The sequence below is a fragment of the Spinacia oleracea genome, chromosome 3 (assembly GCF_020520425.1).
Source record: "Spinacia oleracea cultivar Varoflay chromosome 3, BTI_SOV_V1, whole genome shotgun sequence".
In the NCBI taxonomy this organism is placed as follows: domain Eukaryota; kingdom Viridiplantae; phylum Streptophyta; class Magnoliopsida; order Caryophyllales; family Amaranthaceae; genus Spinacia; species Spinacia oleracea.
In genome coordinates this window covers 143,168,010-143,192,377 of record NC_079489.1, presented here as the reverse complement: position 1 = coordinate 143,192,377, position 24,368 = coordinate 143,168,010, and the positions used below count along the sequence as shown (strand labels likewise).

Sequence of the window (24,368 nt, the reverse complement as noted above, 5' to 3'; positions counted from 1 at the left end):
CCGTAGATAGTCCACAGCACGTCCGGATCCGCCTTAAGATTGACCAACTAGAATCGCCCTTAAGTTACTAGAATTTTCGGCACTTTTGAGCAAGATGTGTGACTGAATTTTTCTCTCAAAAACTCACTTTGAATACTTTAAAACTCGTTATAAATTGTGAACCCAGGCCACATATTTATAGGGGTATGGAAAGAGAATTGGAATCCTATTAGGATACGAATTAATTAAACTTAGAATCCTACAAGAACTCTAATTAATTAATTTATCAAATAGAATTAGGAATTTAATCATTAACCGAACTCTGCACGTTTTAGGAATCGTGCATGAACACAAACTCACACACACACACACGGCAGCCACGATGGGCCGCCCATGCGCGTGCGTGCGAGCAGCAGCCCACGCAGCGAGGCCCACGCAGCCGCGGCCTTGGCGCGCGCTGGGCCTGCTTTGCGGTAGGCCTGGGCGCTTCCTTGGCTGGGCTTGTGGCGCGCGTTTGGCTTGCTGGGCGATGGCCTGGCTTCGAGCTGGGCCCTCGTCCGGCAGGCCTTGTCCGATGCTTATTCGTACGATACGCTTCCGATTAAATTTTCGATTCCGGAATTCATTTCCGATACGAACAATATTTAACATTTCCGATTCCGGAATTAATTTCCGTTTCGAACAAATATTTAATATTTCCGTTTCCGGAATTATTTTCCGATTCCGATAATATTTTCGATTCTGACAATATTTCCGTTTCCGGCAATATTTCCAATTCTGGCAATATTTCCGTTTCCGGCAATATTTCCAATTCTGGCAATATTTCCATTTCCGATAATATTTTCCGATACGTACCATGTTTCCGTTTCCGGCAACATCTACGACTTGGATAATATTTATATTTCCGATACGATCCATATTTCCGTTTCCGGCAATATCATCGTTTCCGGAGTATTCATTTCTTGCCTGTGACGATCTCAGCTCCCACTGAAACCAAGATCCGTCGATTCCGAATATTCATAGATGGAGTATTTAATGCTATTAAATACTTGATCCGTTTACGTACTATTTGTGTGACCCTACGGGTTCAGTCAAGAGTAAGCTGTGGATTAATATCATTAATTCCACTTGAACTGAAGCGGCCTCTAGCTAGGCATTCAGCTCACTTGATCTCACTGAATTATTAACTTGTTAATTAATACTGAACCGCATTTATTAGACTTATCATAGAATGCATACTTGGACCAAGGGCATTATTTCCTTCACTTGATTCCGGCTGTGACCTGATTTCCTGTCGGACAGTTGGAGCCTGCTCAATTCTACCTGCTGATTGACTGTATCCCGGCTGAGTGGGCACATAGAGAGCGTGATGTTGTGAATTCTGCTGCCTTCCATTTTCGCCTTTGTTATCCAGACGGGCTTTGTATTGGGATAGGTATCCCTTTCTTACCAGCTCTTCAATGTTATCCTTCAATTCTTTACAGTGCTCTGTATAATGGCCATGGTCGTTATGAAAAGCACAAAAGTTTTTTGTGTTGCCTGGAGTGTCTAGGGGTAGCGGCTTCCTCCAAGCCGCCGATTTTTTGACTGCGTAAATGGTTGCCCTGGCCGTATTGAGCGGGGTGTAAACCTGATATGCTCCTATCGGTTGTCTAGCCTGAAATTTTCCTCGGGGTTGATAGCTCTCTTTTCTGCCATGATCTTTTTTGAAGTTGTGTTGTTGCGAAGGACCCTGGTCCTTTCTAGCCGGTTGTGATACTTGACTTCCCATCGAGGGGTGCGATATGAGCATCAGCTCATCGCTTCTGATATATTCGTTGGCTTTTTTCAATGCTTCTCCCAAATTGGTGAAGGACTTTCTCCCCAGGTATCTTTTGAATTCACATTCTTGCATTCCTCTCAGCAGAGCTAGAACTGCTATCTCTTGTTGCAGATCTGGTATAGTAATGGACTCATTGTTAAAACGGGTGGATATTCTCTCAGAGGTTCTTTTGACCTTTGGGAAATCGACATCAGTTCTCCCGAAGTTTTCTTTCTCTCCACCTTACTGATAAAGCGTCTCACAAAATCTTCCTATATCTGCCTGAAGCTGAATATCGATCCTGCGGGCAATTTCTTATACCAATCTGCTGCCACCCCAGACAAGGTGGTTTGGAATACTTTACACCACATGGCGTCTGAATCTGAGTACAACATCATATGCTGTTCGAATGCGGTGGATTGATTTTCAGGATCCGTGGTTCCATTGTATTTACAAGTAGGCATTTTTACCTTCTCCATGGGCTGCTCAAGGATGCCCCTGCACAAGGGGGAGTCCTTGGGATGGATGGTGCGTCTCATCGGCTCGGGATAGGGCATATACCTTTCATTTCTGTCCCACCCAGGCTGGGGAGATTGTACGATATACTCCTCCTGGTAGGGTGTGGGTTCTCTGCCAGCCGGGGTGGATTCTGCTCGCTCAGAAGCCGATTGGTGACGTCTGGCAGATCTCTCTCTATGCCTGGAACTGTGTCTCCTTTCTCTCACCGGCTCGCGGTGAATTTGCCTGGGTTCAGGTTGCACTGGCAGCATTGCTTCTTGCTCCAGACTTTCGTAAAGATTTCGGACGGGCATTTGGCTGGGTTGGGAACCGACAATAACGGCCTGACCTACTTCCCTATCTCCTGAAGATAACTCAGCCATCGCCTTCATGACTGCCGAAGCCGTCAGGAGTTGTTGTGGTGTGAATCTTTGAGACAGTGCCGACAGGCTACTTTGGATAGGTGGGGGACTTGGGGAGTTCTGCGTTCTTCCCTCTAAGGACGTTTCGTCTTCCACGATAACCTTGTTCGGGTCTTCAAACCCTGGGGGAATGCTTATTTGGGACTTGAGTGTTTTGGGAGCAGGGTTGGTTATTGTGTTGGGTATGGGAGTGACTTGGCCAACTTGACCAAGCTGGGTATTTGTAGCAGTGGAGGTGGTCGCCACCGCTTGGGAAAGGCTGGTGTTTTTCTTGGGTTTTTTATGACTGGTTGCAGAGGTATCCATGGTGGCTGTTTTCATAAGGTTGGGAGGTCCCCTCCTTCTAGCGCCAATTGTTCCGGTATGGGAAAAGAACGATTGGAGAGGCCGAGTTGATAGGATAACTTCGAGTTCGTGATACGATCCTGCACATAAGACAAAGGTAAAACTAGCATCGGAGGTGATTCGAGGATCCCCTCCGATGCTAAAGTCAGAGATGATGAGATATATGTTTTTAGGCTTAATGAAATGATTGGGATTGCGTACCTCTTACAATAAATGCGACCCATATATATAGTAGCGAGTCGGGTGTACGGATTTATCGGGGCCTACCCTTTGAATAGCGACCCGTTGACTTTATCGACGATGGACCTGGGCTTTCTCTCGGCTGGATGGTAGTAGTAATCAGTAGTTACTGGGCCGATTGTGAGTTTTGGTATTCTTTTAGCCTGACAAGTGAAAGTGCTATCTGCCAGCTGATAGCTCACCCATACAATTGTTATAAACCCTAATATAATTAATTACTTCGTACAATTTATAAAAGGAAAATTTCGTTCGCCGGAGGATTCATGCCATATTTTTTCATTGCAAAGCTTCTCGTAAAATTGATGTCAACGTTATCAGGAATAATAAGATTCAAAACGAAATAAAAAAAAAAAATTACAGGAAATTCAATTTATGAAGAGAAAGAGAGGGTTTACCGCTTTACCGGAGTACGAGGAAGTGAATAACCTGAGAATAGAGAACGATGAGAATAGAGAACGAGTGTTGCGCTGCCGATTCTTATAACGGAGTAATTATCTTGAGCAAAATTAGTTTGAAGGAGAATTGAAATAGATAAGAGTTATATACTATACGTATGAAATATAGGCCCAAAGTGTGAAAGAATTTGAGCCAACTTTAAATAACCCAAGATTTGGCCCAATTCTCTAGAAATAGCCCAAGGCAATTGATATTTTTTAAAGCCCAAGATTTATGCTTTTTTTTTTTTTGAGGAAGTATGCTGATCCATTTCAGTCCAAAAAGTTTGTGTTTGTGACAGTAAAATGTTTTGCTGATGAAGATTTATGCAGTTTTTGTATTAGGCATATTGTGTTCGACTTATGTTTGACTTATTTCAAACAAAATAAGTTAATATTAGTTCGAAAAAATTAATTTTTCATACATTTTCACAAATAAATAGGTTTATTTCAGACAAAATAAATTCAGATATGTTCAGATAATATAAGTTTAGACAAAATAAAAGTAAAGTAAACCACAGCCTTAGATGTCAATTTGGATACATAATAATTGAATTATATCAATGAAAATATATCACAAAGTTTTGAGAATTTTCATAACAAACCTCTTAGGGCTCATTCTCTTTTACTTATAAGTCTAGAAATTATCTAAACTTATAAAGGTATAAGACCTTATTTAACTTATAGGACCTTATATGATCTTAAAAGACCACTGGACCTTGTTAGACTCGGTTTAAAATTTATTAGATTCAGTTTTAAACTTTTAGCCATTAAAATACTTTATAATAGTTTATTGTGAATATAATAACTATAGATTAACAAAGTAATTACAATTTATTTCTTATATTAATTATTATATCTTTTGTCTTATCATTAATAATATAGATTATTGCTTTGTACTAATAATATTTTTCTTTTTATAATCCTAATACGAATCCGACTTTAAAATCTAAAGTCTATAAATTTCGACCCGTTTGTAAAATATTTGCGATTAACTCATTAATATAACAGTATAAATATTATTTATTTTAATGTAACAGCGTAAATAATAGTAAAATATATACGGGGTGATAATGGTACTTATAATCATAAATTTATTTTATTTATTGGAACTTATTACTTCGTAGAACGTACTTATTAGACCTTGATGGAACTTTTTGAATTTTATTTCAATTTTATTCTATAAGGGAACTCATGAAGTCATACTCGTAAATGACATTTTGGTGTCCCTCTATAGAATAGTCTAAAACGCACTTAATAACTTATATTAAAAATTACTTTTAAATACAATAAAAAGGTGCAAACAGTAATTAGCCTACCAAAAAATAAAATCACAATGTTAGGTGGGGATTAATTTTTTAAGAAAAGAACTGGGAAAGAAGTAAATAATAAAAAGAAGAGATTAACGTGTAAATATTTAAAAAATAAAGAGGTTAAAGATTTTTGAACTTGCATGCAAAACCTTAGCATAAGACATCAGGTTTTGGATCCTCTAAAGTTCTAAAATAACTCTAGAGTTTGAGCATATCAACCATTGAATGAAAAATCAATGGTTGATATATTATCTTTCCAAAAATTTTCCTATTTTTTCTCATCAATATGAGCCATTGATTTTAAAATGTATGGTTTAGATACAACTCTACCTTGTAAAGTTTTATTAAAATTCTAGAGAATCCGGACTCAAGAAATCAATATCCATATAAACTGAAAGTAACTTAACCACAATTTTCTAACAGTTTGAGTAAAAGATAAATATTTTAGGATGGTTTTTTTAGCTTTTTAGGTGTTCTGGTATATGAAGACATATAATTAATAAATTCAGCACATTTAGACGAAAACATATTCCCTAGAATTCTCCATATGTTTTATTAGGAGAACTTTGTTTTATGAGTAATTTGGGGAAATAATATTACGTAAGTTATCATAATATTTTGGGGAATTCTCTTTGGTAATCTTAAGTTCCTTATTTTTCTCGTTGGTAAAATAAAAATAAGAATGTTCTTTGATAACCTTAAGTTTTTGTACATAATTAAACAATGACATTAATTATGGTTTGACCAATTTGATTGACCGTGGTTAACATCTGGATGTACAAAAATACCCTCTTTAACGGGATAGTACACCATTCACCTATACTCACTGACTTTTCATCGATTGAAGCGTTTCAAACAAAAACTGTTGCAAATCAATGGAAGTGTTATCCGAATGAAAATGTGGGAAACTAAAGATTATTTAAAAACATTGCAAATTTAACATTTATGATGATGTAAGCAACTACTTGTTGCACAATAATGAGTTGGGTGTTAAGATTTATCGGTTTGGGTATATATAAGAGGAAATGATTTAGAGGGAAATACTCTATTCATCTTGGAGGGAAAACTGTGTTTTAAGGGTATTTAGGTAACTTAATCATTAATTCATTATAGTTAACTACAGTTTAGTCTAATAATGTAGTTTTTAACCAAGAATAAGATAAAACCATCATTTAATTATATGTATACAAACTTAAGGCTACCAGAGAGAAAATTATTGTTTTATTTTACCAAATAGAAAATTAAGAAACTTAAGGTTACCAAAGAGAATTCCCTAATATTTTTCTAAATATATTTATAATAATTTTGGTAGAATAACAGTACGTATATATGTGTAGTTTTAGAGTTTTATAATGGATGAAAAGCGAAGATCAAGATCAAGATATGCTAGACCGAATGTTGAAATGGAGGGATAAAAAAAAGACCAAAAAGACAATCACTCATCCCAAAACAAAAAAGACGTGAAATGCAAAAGAAATAATCAAATTTTAGTCGTTATATACTCTCGCACGCACCGCGTGCATATAAGACTACTAAGATCTTATTGTAACTTAAAGAAACTTATTGGAATTCATTGAACCTTATTGAACTTATAGACCCTATTTAGCTTATATACACTAGTAGAAAAAACCCCTGTTGCAGCCCCCTTGTTGCAGCGTACATGTATTAATACGCTTCAACAACCAGTAGGTCAACGTGGGTCAAACCCTTTAAAGGGTTGTTGCAGCGTACAAATTAATTGCCCTCTGCAAAAGAGTTTTTTGCAGCGTACAAAGTAAAAGCCCCCTGCAATAACCCCTTTATTTTGCAGCATACGTGTAAAAGCCCCCTGCAATAACATGTTAGTAATTTTCTTCGGCTTCAAAGTTAATTCAGACCAAATATTTCATCTCAAACGCGCCCACTCCCTTCTTCTTCCCTCAGCGTTCCCTGCATCTCGCCCGTCGCTGGTGGTTCTCGCCAGTCACCGTCGCCTCTGGGTCTCTCCCGTTGCCGGTGGTACTCCAGCAAGGGTCTGTTTCCTCGCCTCCTCACCGGTGGTCCCTTTCTCAAAAAACCACCTTCCCTGCTCGAAAAACCACCAATGAAGTCCATCCTTGCTCGAAAAACGAAGCTACTTTCCTCGGCCGGTGGTTCCAAGTGATATTGTTGCTCGCGAACCCTCTTCTCCGTCAATCCTCGCCGCTGCAAGTAACTTTCTTCCCTTTCCCTCTTGATTTTCGTTTTCAGAATTAGGGTTTGTTCATTTATATTAATTTTTTTTTTTGTGGCAAGTTGTTCATGGGGGAAGATTGAAGCTGCTATTTCCTGGTAGACCTGTATGTTGAAAATTCCAATTTTTATTTGGCGTTATCCATTTTTGAGAAGAATGGTACGCAACTGCAGCGAATGCTGCTTCTACCTGTTTTAGGTTGAGCATTTTGTCAAACTTTATTTAGCCTTTTTCCATTCTAGATTATCTATTGTTGTTGAGCCTTGAGCCTTCCCTTCGAAGTTAGCTTATAGCTCGATAATGTTTTATGTCCTAGCTTGAAATGTGGACTTGATTAGGTACTTAGGTGTTTAAGTAATACTGATTGTTAATGCCCGCAGGCTTCTTAGGAGAAAGGAATTTGTATTTTTTATTTTGAATTACAATGAAATTGCATACTGATGTTTGCTTATTCGACGGTCTAGCTGCTATAGATTTAACTTTTATTAACTGGAATCTATGGACTTGTGGGGGTTTGATTCTTGTATATTATTCTGACTTGCTAAAATCTCTATCAGGTATGAGTTTAAAACAAATCATGGAGAATGGATCACTTCAATGAAACCAAAGTTTGGGGATAATGTATCCGGACGTGTTCGTACAACAATCAAGTCAGTACCTCAGAATGTAAAAAAGTTCTGTATAAAGTCCTCATATGGGAAACCAGCTGTGAGATTTTGGTAGGTAAGTACATCTCATTCAACCAATTTTTTGTTTGTTTTGGCATTTCTTGATTACTGTTTTGTTGTATGATGAGCTTGGTAGCTGATTGGTGGTTTGTTTACTTCTTCATGTGCACACGATATGCAGTGTATTTCCTTTGTTTTTGTCTTTGTCTTTTTTGTTTTTGTTCTGGCCGGGGCCGGGGCGGGGGTGGGGGTGGATTGAGTGTTTTGAGTCCAGCAACACTAGATCCATCTTCTGATTATGTCTCCTGTTATGCTATTATGAGATTCGTGTATGTTGATTTGTCCAACTTGATTTATAAATTATGAGAGTTAGATCGACAATTGAGCTGACTAATCTGTTGTATCTGTCAAGATATGGAGAGCATGGTGCTTAACTGTGCATTCAATTAGCCATGATTGCGGGGCCATTGCCCTAAATTATGAGACTGGTTTGTCATTTTTGAAGGGGAGTACTAATGGTCTGTTTATTGCTTGTTTTGTTTCTTTAGCTCTGTTAGTGGGGTTGCCAAGATATGGAGTATATGTTGCATTTTCTCCTGTAAGTGACAATGTAGCAACTGCCTCAGCTGATCGTACTGCAAAGTTGTGGAACACAGATGGCACTTTATTGAGAACATTTGAAGGTCATTTAGACCGCCTAGCTCGTATTGCCTTCCATCCATCTGAGAAGTATTCTTGCTTTGGAAGGCCACATCAAACCTGTAAATTTCTTCTCTAGTCATTAACATTTATTTTTGTGATGCTAACCCTGATTGTTGACTCAGGTTTTTTCTTTTTCCTCTCAGGTTTATGGAGTTGATTTCTCTCCTAATGGCTATCATTTGGCCACTGGTTCTGAGGATAACACTTGTCGGATTTGGGACTTGAGAAAGAAAAAGTCATTGTACATAATTCCTGCCCATTCAAAGCTTATTTCACAGGTCAAATTTGAGCCTCAGGAGGGATATTATTTGGTCACTGCTTCATATGATACAACTGTTAAGGTATGAGACTTGGCACTCAATTACTCTCAGTAGTCTGTTTTGTTAAGTTACAAGGAGTGTTTTGTATCATTTTGCCCTATTTCATCAGGTATGGTCATCTCGAGACTTCAAGCTTATCAGGACATTGTCAGGACATGAAGCAAGAGTTACACCCTTAGATGTCATAGGAGGTAAGATCTTTTCTCTTGGTAAACTGTAGTAAAAGTGATGCGTGCAAAATGGGAACTTATAGTAGCATCTCATTACAAGTTTATAACTGTCATCTTGGGATGGAATTATGGTAAAGTTTATGGAAGTTGCCACTCAAAAACTGAATTTGTTTAAATACGTTACATTCAACAACAGAGATAAAGTGAATGCAATTTGATATAAAATATTGTATGGGTAACCTATCTCTAAGATCTCACCTCTCTCACTAAGTCTCACTCCAGCGACAAATCTGAAATTTGACTACCTAAACAACCAAAATCCGCCGGGAAAACAGTAAATCCGGCGTGTCAAGGGAATAGGTGGCATGGTTGGGTCGTTATAGGTCATATATTGAGCTAAAATGACATTTTCGCTCCCAACTTTGAACTAAAGAACCTAAGGACTCATTTGATTCTTATTACATGACTAATATGCATAGTTTTAAGTTTCTAAAACTCATTCGAACCTATTTATGCACATTTATGGCTCGTTGGGTCGTTATAGGTCATATATAGAGCTAAAATGACATTTTCGCTCCCAACTTTGAACTAAAGAACCTAAGGACTCATTTGATTCTTATTACATGACTAATATGCATAGTTTTAAGTTTCTAAAACTCATTCGAACCTATTTATGCACATTTATGGCTCGTTGGGTCGTTATAGGTCATATATAGAGCTAAAATGACATTTTCGCTCCCAACTTTGAACTAAAGAACCTAAGGACTCATTTGATTCTTGTTACATGACTAATATGCATAGTTTTAAGTTTCTAAATCTCATTCGAACCTATTTATGCACATTTAAGGTTCGTTGGGTTGTTATAGGTCATATATAGAGCTAAAATGACATATATAGAGTTAACTTATTACATGATTAATATGATTATTTTTATGTTTCCAAGATTCAATCCAATCTATTTATGCACGTTTGAGACTTGTTTGGCCATTATAGGTCATATTTAGGCTAAAATGACGTTTTCGTTCACAACTTTGAACTAACGAACCTAAGGACTCACTTCCAACTTATTACATGATTAATATGATTTTTTTAAGTTTCCAAGACTCAATCCAATCGATTTATGAACATTTGAGACTTGTTTGGTCGTTATAGGTCATGTTTAGGCTAAAATGAGGCATTTTAGCTCCCAAGCTCCCAACTTTGAACTAACGAACCTAAGAACTCATTTCGAACTTACTACATGATTCATATGATTAGTTTTAAATTTCCAAGACTCAATCCAATCTATTTATGCACATTTGAGACTTGTTTGGCCATTATAGGTCATATTTAGGCTAATATGACATTTTCGCTCCCAACTTTGAACTAACAAACCTAAAAAATAATTTCAAACTTATTACATGATTCATATGATTATTTTTAACTTTTCAAAAATCAATCCGATCTATTATGCACATTTGAGACTTGTTTGGTCGTTATAGGTCATATTTAGGCTAAAATGAGACATTTTCGCTCCTAATCTTGAACTAAAGAACCTAAAGACTCATTTTAAACCCTTTACATGATTAATATGCTTAGTTTGAAGTTTCCAAGACTTATTCCAATCTATTTATGCACATTTAAGGTTTGTTTGGTCGTTATTGGCCATATTTAGGCTAAAATGAGCATTTTCTCTCCCAAATTTGAAATAAAGAACCTAAGGACTCATTTTAAACCTTTTAAATGATTAATATACTTAGCTTTAAGTTTCCAAGACTCGTTCCAATCTATTTATGCACATTTAAGGTTCATTGGGTCGTTATAGGTCTTATTTAGGCTGGATTGACATTTTCGCTCCCAACTTTGAACTAAAGAACCTAATGACTCATTTTAAACTTTTTACATGTTTAATATGCATAGTTTTAACTTTCTAAGACTCATTCCAATCTATTTACGCACATTTAAGGCTCATTGGGTCGTTATAGGTTTTATTTAGGCTAAAATGACATTTTCGCTCCCAAATTTGAGCTACATAACCTAAGAATTCATTTTATACCTTTTACATGATTAATATGCTTAGCTTTAAGTTTCCAAGACTATTAGGACATTGTTATTAGTTGCTTGAATGTTAAAGTGTGATATTTAATTTGAATTTAATCTAATGCTTAGTTGAAATTTCTGTTTTTGTAAAGGTCTACACTCCGAGGAATGCGCCTATACTAGTGAGGAAATTGATGTGGTTCGTGAGCAACCGGCTAAGTGTTTTACCCGCAAGTATTTACTATTGGCTTGAGCGCGCTTGATCGAGGTGGTTTAGTTGTTATAGAACAATCGTTTACATTAAAATGTATGCGTACATTGAAATTGGAACGTATATTTGAATGTAGTACGTGCACTTTGGTTTTGGGATATATATATATGTATACAAAACACCAGTTATTATTTTTTATATTTGTTCTACAGGTTACGATATTTTATTTATTGTTGTTGACAGGTTCCTATATTTGGTGCAAGACACCCTAGGTATAGATAAATAAAACTAAAATTTTCCCGCCAAAAGCACAGCTTTGTTGCAGGGGGCATATACTTGTTCGCTGCAACAAGTGTGTAAAATTAGGCAAAAATCAAGACTTGTTGCAGCGTACAAAATGATGTACGCTGCAACAGACTGGTTTGTTGCAGCGAACAAAATGATGTACGCTGCAACAGACTGGTTTGTTGCAGCGTACAAATAAAAGCCCGCTGCAACAAACCAGTCTGTTGCAGCGTACATCATTTTGTACGCTGCAACAAGTCTTAATTTTTGCCTAATTTTACACACTTGTTGCAGCGTACATGCAAATGTACGCTGCAAAAAAGTACTTTTCGCAGCGTACATTGTACGCTGCAACAAGTCAATACTTGTTGCAGGCCCCCCAGTTGCAGCATACGATGTACGCTGCAACAGGGGTCTAAAAGCCCGCTGCAACAAGGGTTTTTTCTACTAGTGTTATAGGAGTTTATTGACGTTTATCTGAACTTATTAGCCATAAAATTTATTCAAACAAGGTCTTATAAGCTGAACATAATGCACATTTATTCGCAACCCAAAATCCAATTAATAGAAAACAAATGTTTTAATTCAACGTTATTGCAGCAAATTCTTAACTACCGAACATTTAAAGATCTAGGTCAATATATGATTTTACATGGATACAAACATCCCTTCCAGTTGAGGTTTTTTCCATATCTAATACTCGAACCTCTTGATCAAGGAACAAGAGACACTTAAGCACTCATGTCTACCTCAATTAGGCCCTGTTTAGTTCACCTTATTTCTCCTGATCTGATCTGATCTGGTCTGGTCTGATCTGATCTGAACTTGTTTTTTCTGATCTGATCTGATCTGAACTTATTTTTTCTGATCTGATCTGATCTAATCTGGTCTGATCTGATTCTTCATAATTAAGTTTAAACAAAATTCTACATTTATTTATATTAAACGACTTACGTGTAAAATAAATGTTACACAAATTTATAATATTAATATTATTTATTTGACTTTGCTCATGATTTAACTATTCCTTATATTAGATAGACCTAGACATGATCTAGATAGATCAGTTATGATCTAGACATATAAGTTCAGATATGGATATGATCTGTACAGATCGATTCTGATCTGGACATGATTTGTACAGATCTGTTCTGTTTGGACATGATCAGTTCTGATTAGGACATGATCTGTACAGTTCAAATCTGATCTAGACATGATCTGTGCAGACCAGTTCTGATTTGAACATGATATGTACAGTTCAGTTCTGATCTGGACATGATCTGTACAGAGTAGTTCTGATCTGGACATGATCTTTACATACCAGTTCTGATCTGGACATGATCTGTACATACCAGTTCTGATCTGGACATGATCTGTACATACCAGTTCTGATCTGGACATGATCTGTACAGACCAGTTTTGATCTGGACATGAGTTGTACAGTTCAGTTCTGATCTGGACATGATCTGTACAGATCAGGTCTGATCTGGACATATCAGTTCTGCTCTGGACATGATCTGCACAAATCATTTCTGATCTAGACATCATCTGTACATATCAGTTCTGATCTGTACAGACCAGTTCTGATCTGGTCATGATCAGTATAAATCAATTCTGATATGAACATGATCTTTGCCGATCAATTCTGATCTGAACATAATCTGTACAGAGTCAATATCTAGACCAGTTATAATCTGGACATATCGATTCTGATCTGGATATGATCTGTACAATTCGGTTTTGATCTGAACATATTGGTCATGTAAGGATTGGTTCTGGCGTAGACAAGATCTTTGCAGATTTGAACATGATCTGAACATGATCTGTACAGATCAGTTATGATCTAGATATTATCTGATTCTATCAGTTCTGGTCTAGATATGTAATGGCTTTGATCTATAAAAATCAGTTTTGATATGGACATGACTTGATCATATCGTTTCTGATCTGGATTTAATGGTTTTAATTTGGACATGATGAATTTGAATGTTTTGTTAATGTTTTTTTATGCCTTAAGTAATAGATTTGCACCGACAACAACATTCTTTTTTATTAAAGCAATAATAGTAATAAATATTAAATATAATAACAATGATATAAATATATAATAATAATCATAATAATAATAATCTGGTCTGACCTGATCTGATCTGATCTGATCTGGTCTGGTTTGGTTTGGTCTGATCTGATCTGATCTGAACTTATTTTTCTGATCTGATCTGATCTAGTCTGGTCTGGTCTGATCTGATATGATCTGATTAAATCTGAAATAAGTAATAAGGTCCTGAAATAAGGTGAACTAAACAGGACCTTAGTATAATAGTCCCTTTATGTTAGTTTAACATCACTTTATTGCTTCCAACATTTGTTAAAGTAGACAAACACATTATAATTCTCCATGGTTTATGTTTCCGAAATTCCATTAATATTTCTTACCAAACTAACCCAACCATGCTTTACACGTCCATTTTGATCCCAAATTTGGAGGAGAAGAGCTCTTATATCAAATTTCTTAACCACTTGCGTTGTGTTTGATTTAATTGGACAAGTCTGTAATACGATAATAATGTAATATGTACTACATATCGTCCATGCGTTACATCTTACATGAAATCCTTTTTAGGGCTAAGCTTGATATTGAGATCTTTTGACGTGTAAAAAAGTCTAAAATGTATTCTTGTAGATGTCACAAGCGTAACCAATAAAATCATGAGAATGATAAGATATTGTTCCAATGTGCTGAAACATACGAGTTCGAATTTTTAGTGCCACAATTTATGTATGGTTGTTCCCATTGTTAATATAAATACTATTTTAGATATAAAAATAAATATGGTTGACTAATTACAAATATCAACCAATATAAAAAGAAGTAACACATAAAGGATGGGATTAGAAGATTTTGACTTAAAACATACTAGGTTTCTGTCTTTTTCGACCTACTTTGACTTATTTCAGACAAAATAAGTTCAGATAAATTCATATAAGATAACCATCTATCTTCGTCCTTAAAAGATTGTCTCATATTCTTTTTATGAATGTCCCTTTAATTCTTTAGGTTTGTCACATACCTCAAATGATATAAAAAAAAATCACTTGTTCTTTCTCTATCTCTCTCTTCATAAGCTCACACTACCAACTCATATGCATATTTTTATATAATTTAGAGTGATTTTTAGGACAAATTGTTGTTTACCACCTAAAAAAATTTAAAACTTGTATTTTACCACCTAAAAAATATATTAAAGCTTGTTTTTTACCACATGAAAGCGGAAAAATAGATGAAACATTTATATATGGCTACGTAATTTAATTTCCCTCCTATTTTTTACATCCCCTGTGTGATTTTCTTTAACTCTTTCACCCTTTTCTCTTTACTTCCATTAAATTTTGTCAATTTTGTGAACTAATGATGGTGAAAAATTATATAAGTTCATGAAATATAAGGAAGTTGGGGAAGAGAAATGAGCTAAACATGAAATCGTGGAATAATATAACATATAAGAAGTATTGCCGTTATTGTGGCCCTCCTACATAACATTTTCATATATTTTTTCATTTTTCAGGTGAAAAAAAAAAATTAAACTAAAAAACTAGGTGACTCTCTTCTCATGTGATAAAAAAAAAAATTAAGCTACAATTTTTTTTTTTTTTTCATTTTCAGGTGATAAAATAAAATGAAACTAATTTTTTTTTTCATATATTTTTTTTTCCAGGTGATAAAAAAAGTTAGTTAATTTTTTTAGGTGAAAAAATATAAGTTTTATTTTTTTTAGATGAAAAAAATAATGTATCCTTTTAATTATGAGGCAAATGTGTTAGGGGGAGTGGTAGTTTTCCGTATTTGTAATCAAAACCATTACTCTTCGCAAAAGCCCGCGTTACCCAAAAAAGAAAAGGAAAAAGAAAATAGGCATCTTCTTTGCCACAGCACTAAAACACACCAGTACTGTACTTTCATACCTTCCTCTTTTGCTTTTTTTGTTCCTGTGGGCTGTGGCTAACATTTCTCTCCCTCTCTCTCCCATTAACGGTGCCCATGTTTCTGTGTAATTTACCTGCAATTGGGCATGTCATCCTTCTTTTTATACTCCTCTTTTCTTACCTCTTCACTCTTTCTTTAGCTTGTTCTGGGGGCAATTGTCAGGTAATTACTTCCTCTTTGTTGAATTTTTGGATTTTGTTCTTTAGATTTCAGCCTAGATCTGTGTAGTTGTGCAGGTTAATTGTATGAATTTGTACCTAAAATCTTGCAGGTTTTAGAGTCATGTTCAGCTGCTAATGATTGTGCGCCTGGTTTGTACTGTGGGAATTGCCCTGCTGCTAATAAGCGCCAACCCGTTTGTACTAGAGGACAAGCTAACATACCCACTTCTATTGTTAGTTTTCTTCTTCTTTTGAACTTATAATTTGTGCAAATTTCAGCTTATTGTGATTATTTCTTGCCTTTTTTATGATGAATTGATGGGTATTTCTGGGGAATTTTTATTTTTTATTTTTTTGGGGGGTCATGTGATAAAAGTATTACTTTTTAATGAATTCTCTATAAGTAGATGCTTTTTGTTAATATATTGTTAAGAATTATGCCTACTTATTGCTGGGTCTTGGATTTTTGTGTGTGAAATTTAGGTTAGTGGGTTGCCCTTTAACAAGTACTCATGGCTAGTGACTCATAATGCTTTCTCAAATGTGAATGCTCCTCCATTGTCGGGTGTACAAAGAATCACATTCTACAATCAAGAAGATACAGTGACCAATCAACTAAGGGTATGGAAAATTAAGTTTTTCGCTGTTTGTTTACCTGAAATTAGGTCTTTTGTTAATGAAGATGAGTTATGTTAATAGTTCTTTTGTTGTTGGTTGTTATTTAGAATGGAGTGAGAGGATTGATGCTGGACATGTATGACTTTGAAGATGATATTTGGCTCTGCCATTCGTTCCAAGGCCGCTGTTATAACATCACTGCTTTTGTAATATATTCTTCCCCTCAGCATCTATTTACCTATGTTGATTGATTTAATTCCTTAAGATTGGCATTACATTATAAGAAATGATGACTCAGGGGCCGGCAGGCGACACTTTGAGAGAAGTTGAAGCATTTTTGACCGAGAATCCCTCAGAGATTGTCACCATTATCATAGAGGATTATGTTCATTCCCCGAAAGGGTTAACTCAGCTGTTTGCAAAGGCTGGGCTGGAAAAGTATTGGTATCCTGTATCCAAAATGCCAAAGAAAGGTGAAGATTGGCCTACGGTAAATGATATGGTTCAACAAAATCACCGTCTTTTGGTTTTTACCTCTGATGATTCGAAAGAGGAAGCAGAAGGGATTGCTTATCAGTGGAGATACATGGTTGAAAATGATCGTAAGCATCTTATGACTAATGACTGCATCTTATTGTTGAAAATAAACTCAATGAAGTGAAACTTACACATTTGTTTGCTATGTGATGATTTTCCAGCTGGAGATCCTGGAGTAAAGCAAGGTTCTTGTCATAACAGAAAGGAATCTAAAAGACTTAGCTCGAAAGGGGCATCACTTTTCTTAATGAATTACTTTCCAACATATCCTGTTGAGGATGATGCTTGTAAAGAAAACTCTTCCCCTTTGGCTGATATGGTTGGTACCTGTGATAAGGCAGCAGGAAATAGGATGCCAAACTTTGTGGCAGTGAACTTTTATATGGTATTATTATTTTGAATTCAAGAGCTATATTAATCATGCTACTAAACAACAACATTCTAATTCGAAAAAGTTTATATCATTTCAGAGGAGCGATGGTCCAGGAGTCTTTGACATATTGGACAAAATGAATGGACAGACATTATGTGGCTGCAGCACCGTAACAGCCTGTCAGGTTTGTTCATCTTTCGCTTCTCCTTCAACATGCAAAGAACCCGTGTTTCTTTATCTGCTTCTTGCTTGACAATTAGCAAAGCAGGGTCTTTATTCCCTGTTTGGCCTGAAATGCTTATGCATGTCTTTGAAGGTATTTCAGACAATTTGCATCCTTTGGTATTCCATGTTTGGCCTGAAATGCTTGATATTCCCTCTCTCAAATTGTTTGCTTAAGATGATGGAACATGCATATTACGAAATTAATTTAAGTAATACACTTTGCCCTTATTTCTAGTAACTTCGGAAATGAAAAATAGAAGATTCTTTTTCCAAGTTTTCATCTTATATCTTCATGTGAATTCATTAGTTACCTACAGTGATTAAGGGTGTAGAAGAATAACAAATTTCATGGCATGACTGTAGACCATAAAATGATCACATGTTACTCCAGCAAGAACAATCTCATTTACACTTTGTTTGGATAAGCAAAAATGGAGAGAAAGGGAGGTGAAAAATCCTCCAAATTTGGAGAGATTTGGAGGCAAAATAGAGCTCACCTACCCCGTCTCTTTCAAGCCCCACCCTTTCTCCTCTTTCTCTCCCCTTCCATTCCGTTCTATCTTGTTATTCAATCACACCGTTGTCAGCCACACACAATTGGAGCACAGTAGGATTGCAGAACACAGCCAGACAATGAAATAGGCTGGTTGGTTAGTCTCCTGTTTGTCGGGCATATTATCTCATAAGGACTCGAGCATGTTCTGACCTCGTAGCATTGGAGTTTATTGTCAAAGGCACAACACACTATAGCATATTATATTGATTATTCTTGAAGACATAAAAGAGGGCCATCTTGTTGGAAGACAACGGAATTGGTTTTCTGTCAAAAGCTCTTGTTATAGAAGCAAAAATGGATATGAAAGATGCCAAATATTCGAGCAAATGGAAAAATAAGGAATGTTTAAAAAGAGAGGAAGGCATTTTATAAGATGATTCGACATTCTATTTTGTGATGGGATACAGATGAGTTGCACAGGGAAATGCTATGGTTGAGACAAAGTTTGAGTCCTCACCGGGATAATTAAAGGGATTATAATTCATACTAACCCAAAAGTAACACCTTGTTTGGATAGGATAAAATGGAGAGAAAGGGAGGGGAACAAGTTCCCTTTTTTGGATAAGGGGTTGGGGACAGTAGGTGAGAAGGAGGGAGAGGATGGATCAATTTACCCTCTCTCTTTAATAAATACCATCCCTACAAAATCAGAGAGATTTAGAGGGGAAATGGGGCTCTCCACCTTCCCCCTCCCTCTTTAATAAATACCATCCCTCCAAAATTGGAGCGATTTGGAGGGGAAAAGGGGATCCACCTTCTGCCTCCCCTTCCTTTCCCTTCTATCTTCCTATCCAAACAAAGTGTTGCAGATTCTTGCAGCAAAGAAAAACATGAATGTTTGATCATAAGGGGGTTAGCAGCAAACTGTTGATGAACTATCTAACCCCTTTTTTGGTCTGCACACTCTAAAGTTAGTGTGCTGTTCTAACTTCTAACATCGTTTCGGATTGTTTAATCTACAAGATGATGCCTGGTGCAACCTATTCAACAGACCAAGCCTTTTCCCTTGGTTTGTGTTAGAGACAAAACATTTCACACATCCTTATTTCTTGGGGAGCTAATTTGTGATCTTGTCAGGTGTTTCTGATGATAGACTTTTAGATGACAGGAATGTATGATATTATGTCGACATCATTGCATTTGTAAATTGCATTTACTTGTTACTCTCTAATTTGGATCATACATGTTGGATCTTTCTTCCACATTCTTGTAACATTGAATTTCTTCTCTTAAATTTTCCAGCCTGGATCTCCACCTGGGGTTTGTAAAAATGTACCAGCACCAGTTATAGCTCCTCCTGCCTCAAGTTTCAGTGGAAGCTTTTCAGGATCTGTACAGTTATCTGGATTTGCTCCAGCTGCGTCTTATCCAAATATTTTACTAACTTGTTCGTTTCACTTATCATTGATGTTAGTATTGATGTGGTTATAGTGCACGTGACATGAGTGCCAAAGTGTACGATTGAACTTGTATGCATCATTAGAAACAGGTTTTTAGAAGTACTGTATTAGAAGTAAATCTTGGAGCAAGAAAAGACATAGTACATAGATTCTATTGAAGGAACTTCAAGGGTAGCTTAGATCTAGTAAATTGAATCAGATGGATAACAATGAGTATATACTCTCCAGACAGATTTCTGCCGGAAGACAGAGCAAGGCATCGATGACAAATGATTAAAGAAACAGGTATGCCACAAGCTGCCTCCTGCTTGCCTTTTATTCTTATCATTTTTGCAAAAACTTGTCTAAAAGGACTACAATGGGGTATTTGTATTCACCCCGAATATTAGAGATGTATAGGTTGCAGTGTGTTTAGGAAACTAGAATTGTGTTGGTTTAGGAATCTAATGTTAGAGTCTCATGTCTATTATAGTTATGTTATGGTTTTCTATATAAACTCATGATATAACCAAGTTATAACTAGTTTGTTAGGTTTATTATTGTTCAGTCAACATAGTCCAGCAGATATATTCTCTTTACCATGGTATCAGAGCCCATGTTTGTCAGGCCTTTCATTACTGAACATTATTTTAAACCATTGGTTAAGGGACCTCTATTGGGTGTTCATTCCCAAATGAGAGTTATGGTAACTTCTTGTGTGCTCTTATTCTAAGGACACTCATATGTGAGGGAAACGGTTAAAACCCAATATTTTTAACTTCGCAGATAAGTGACATTTACTTCGTATTAAATATTTAAATTTGGGAGGACTACACTAAATTCTCAATGGATACAAACCAATATGTTCTTGAACGTTTCTTTTAGGATTATATGCCTTCCCCTCACCTGTGACTGCAAGTCTACAAGGAGTCAAGGATTATTTGTCAGTATTACCAACAATTCCCCATTTGAAGCTCATATTACCAACAATTACCTGCAGTTTGAGTTGCCTCCCTAATCCCTCACTCTCTTTCCATTGCAGTTTCTGTAGAATGGCTGAAGAGAGGTAGAAGACATCGAGATAGCCGTAGGGTGAATGGAATAATTAACACACTAGTGTTATCTTCTGATGTTAGTCAATCACTCACTCACTCAAGTCTGTATTTAGTAAAAAGCTTCAGTTTTCTTAGCTTGTTGAATATCTTACTTTAGTTAACAAGCTATATGAAGATAGGCTCATTCATTTTAGCAGCAAACCCTTTATAACATAACAGAAACATGTCTTTTTTATTGCTGATATCATAACAGAAGAATCAGAACACATGAATGCAGAGTCTTTGTTTAGCAGATCAAATTCACCAACTTATAGGAAACGATATTTACAAAGAACGAGTGAGATTGCCAATTTAACTGTATAAAATCATCATCATACAGTGATAGCTTCAGCATTATGAAGGAGCCCTATTGGTTTGATCTGTAGAGCAGGGCTGATATTGCGCAGGCCAATGAAGCAGTCAAGGGGAACTCTTGTACCCCAAACATTTATCGATTGCAGCTTCCTACATTTGTTTACGAGGTATAGAAGTCCAATCTCGGTCACATGGCGGCAGCTCCACAACACTATTGTCTGCACGATTAGGAAGATGTAACCATTACCAGCTTTAAACTCACAACAGAGCATTATCCCTACTTATATATACTACCCCCGTTTCAGAAATGATCTTTATACATTCCGTTTTATAATGTTCTTTATATTTTGTTTTATCCCATTTTTTTGACATGAAAGTTTACTACCTGACCCTTCTTAGTTCTTACCCCCACAATATTTACAATTTTCCACATACTTTCTCTTACTTTAATCAATTTTTTAACACCCACCCACCTTTTTACACATTTCTCTCCCTTTATCCATATTTTATTCTATTCAACAAATTTTTTCATTTTTGTCTTAATATCTGTGTAAATAGTAACCGTAAAGATGTTTATGAAACGGAGGTTAGTATATAATCTGCATACAGTAAACAACCTTCAAATGCAGACAATTGTTTCCAATTGCAAACAAGGATTCATCAGTAATGAATGTTCCGCCGATGTTGAGGTTCTGCAAGGAAGTTGCTCTTGAGACCTGTTTCCAAGAATACACTACTGAATCATTTTGGTGAATTAGTATTATAAGGAAGGATAATTATGTTGGATTAAGCTAATTCAAGCGAATCATATGTGTAAATTATCAGGAAAACCTTAATTATTAGTGATAAAATTAGGAAACTTATGTGATTCATACCAATTGCACAACACCGTTGTCTGTGATTCCTGTCATACCCCATATTGAAATTGAGGTCAAATTGCTAATACACTTTGCCATTGATATCTCAAACAGCCCATAGTCTGTTATTTGACAACCCCATCTACTCCTTGAACTGCAAGGAATAACAACACACATATAAAAGCACATTAAAACTACTCCATTTGTCTATAGTTCACAAATTGCATTATAGTTGCTCCATTTGAACCAAACATCTCACACAGCAAAAGATGGAGCAAGTAAAATGAGACTGATGGAGTATACACATTTACATAGACTAAATACTCTAAGGAAATACATATACGTGGTACAAATAAACATCAATTTAATAGGGTGTAAGGGCCGCCAAGTTTATAACCGTGATATGCTTAAATTGGCATCAAGAATTATTGTAAGGGATCTCGACTCTTGAGAACTATTAGTGGCATCATTTCTTTTTACTTCGATGCCCAAAAGTATTTACATATCACAATTACAAACTCCGAAATTTGATCTCAGGTAGTGGCGAATCTTGGCCAAAAAATTGTGAAGGGCTTAGATTTGAAAATTCAACCTCTTACTAAATATGAATACATCCAATCAGCATATCATCCGCATTTTATATGTATAGTTTAGCTTGTATAATCAATAATTTCAAAACACTTATCATCAAAGTTAATCCCTGAATGATCCCGCTAGAAGATTCTCCCCTAAATATCAAGTAACATGATGTGTCACACAATAAACAAATCATTGAATCACACAATAAACAAATCATTGAATCATACTTTCAAATATGGAATTAACGTTATCCAACTAGCTAGGGTGCTTATAGATTTATTCATTTATAGTCAACCAAAGTACCAAACAACATTAAAAAGGTTAAAACTTTACTAATTCTTTTTTTTTAAAGAAGTTAATTAATAAAGAAAGGGTAGAAAGATTAAAAAATATACATGTCAAGTTCCTTGAGAGAGAAGGCAAGGTGAACGAGGCGAGAAGTAGAGTCATCATCCATTTTACACCCATAAAAGCTCAAACTTTGTCTTCTTCCCAATGATTGCTTCACCCCTTCCCTCCATTTCTTACACACACAGCTTGCCCTTTATATCACCAAAAAAACATTCAAAACTCTTGTTAGTTAAATTAAACGAATTAATAAAGGCTAATTTAATTAACATGATGAAACGTGACAACTAATTCGGGACGGACTTACTGAGCTAAATCAGTGAAAGTAGAGAAAAGGAAGAAGATGTGAGAAAGAATATCAGTAGGAAGCTTTTCAATTTCTTCTGATTCTTCTTTCTCTGTTTCCGCCATTTCTGATATCTTTATCAACGTACAGCTAGCTGTCAGCAAAAGAGAGAAATTAGAGATAAAACTACAATATAAAGAAAAAAGAAAAGAAAAAGAAACTGTCTATACAAACTAATTCGGAAATTACCTTTTCTAACACGAGAAATTAGGAAAAATAAGAAAGGGAAACGCAAGTAAAATTGTAGTTAGGGGGGAAAATTAGGAAAATGAGATGGAAAAGGTCGGATGATTAAGAAGTAATCTGGTTTCTGGAATGGGTGTGACAAGTAACATCGAAGACTTTAATTAGAATTAAATTTTAGATTTTATAAAAAGGGATATTTATATACAGCAGGAGAGAGAGAAAGAGACATGAATGGATGTGGTCATTTGGGCTTCATAACCTCGTCATATTTTAGACATTCAATCATTCATTTTTCGTTTTTTTGGTTTCGTTTTCTATTTTCAGATATTATTTAGGTAGCCAAGTGGCCAACCTCATGGGTTTTACTAGTATAACGTCATCCGGGTTTTTTAATTTAAAAAATCGGTTATATTTATATGTGCTATAAAGTAGGATACGTAAATTTTGAAATAATAAAATGTGAAAGATTTGGAGTATAATGAAATTAAATTTAGAATGTGAAAGAAATAAAATTAATTTGAAATAAAATGAACATCTAATTCAGGAGAAGAAGTGAAAAAGATGAATATAAATGATGACACGTGATATCACTTTATGCAAACATTGTGTTTTAAAATATTAGTATAGATTTACTCCGTATTTTATTAAGAACTTGTTGTAAACTGTGTACACGGATTAATAAAGTAGGCACGTGAAAATAGGTATGGAGAGAGAGGAAGTGAGCAAACTTTCATTTAAGGTATGAAACAATATGTGAATGTCAACTAGCTTAATTGGTAAAGTCTTGAGGGGTGGTACTCAAGAACTGAGATTGAATCCCGTCTATATCATTTGTCGCCTTATCCTTTGTGACTCTCTCTACAACAACAAAAAAAAAAAAAAAAAAAAGGTATGAAGCAATCTCAAGACTCAAAAGGACACCCAAGAAAAAAAAAATATGAGGCAAACAAAAAGGTACAGAATGAGTATGAAGAATATGTTTTCTCATATAAATCTTTATCTCCAGCTATTGGCGATCTCATTTCCGTACCAACCCAAGATACGCTTATTGGACTCTATATATATTAACGAGCGGGAATTGTGGAGGTATTTGTGATTAACATAACATGAATGCTCCCCTAAAAAAAATTACTCCGTACGTCGTTACGAGTAGTACACAAGTCCTAAGTGCATGGACGTTTCGTGTTTGG

The 24,368-nt window shown here is 35.7% G+C and overlaps 3 protein-coding genes across 4 annotated transcripts; 2 read left to right on the top strand and 1 right to left on the bottom strand.

Moving 5' to 3' along the window:
• Window positions 1-7,841: 7,841 nt before the first annotated feature.
• LOC130470135 (probable E3 ubiquitin ligase complex SCF subunit sconB) lies at window positions 7,842-11,532 on the top strand. The gene is given in 7 exon segments (XM_056839740.1): window positions 7,842-7,952; window positions 8,049-8,156; window positions 8,325-8,620; window positions 8,622-8,673; window positions 8,758-8,955; window positions 9,044-9,125; window positions 11,276-11,532. Coding segments are annotated over 7 exon segments (948 nt in total). The 3' UTR covers window positions 11,377-11,532.
• Window positions 11,533-15,523: 3,991 nt separating this feature from the next.
• LOC110777007 (PI-PLC X domain-containing protein At5g67130) lies at window positions 15,524-20,642 on the top strand. Of its 2 annotated transcripts, XR_002530298.2 has the most exons (9): window positions 15,524-15,766; window positions 15,876-15,998; window positions 16,249-16,386; window positions 16,491-16,589; window positions 16,682-16,985; window positions 17,082-17,305; window positions 17,391-17,477; window positions 19,317-19,759; window positions 20,496-20,642. XR_002530298.2 is itself a non-coding variant. In XM_021981587.2 (8 exons), exons 1-8 carry the CDS (start codon window positions 15,659-15,661, stop codon window positions 19,503-19,505), a joined length of 1,272 nt encoding a protein of 423 aa, XP_021837279.1. In that variant the 5' UTR covers window positions 15,524-15,658; the 3' UTR covers window positions 19,506-20,020. The 2 variants fall into 2 exon arrangements, 1 of the variants encoding a protein (XP_021837279.1); XM_021981587.2 differs by lacking the exon at window positions 20,496-20,642 and having other exon boundaries at window positions 19,317-20,020.
• Window positions 20,643-20,721: 79 nt separating this feature from the next.
• Window positions 20,722-23,342, bottom strand: LOC110777008 (F-box protein At5g67140). The gene is made up of 6 exons (XM_021981588.2): window positions 23,182-23,342; window positions 22,954-23,086; window positions 22,694-22,840; window positions 21,738-21,873; window positions 21,480-21,578; window positions 20,722-21,080 (listed from the first exon to the last, which is right to left on the bottom strand). The coding sequence occupies exons 2-6, from the start codon at window positions 23,055-23,057 to the stop codon at window positions 20,880-20,882; spliced, it is 687 nt and encodes a 228-aa protein (XP_021837280.1). The 5' UTR covers window positions 23,058-23,086; window positions 23,182-23,342; the 3' UTR covers window positions 20,722-20,879.
• Window positions 23,343-24,368: the final 1,026 nt, after the last annotated feature.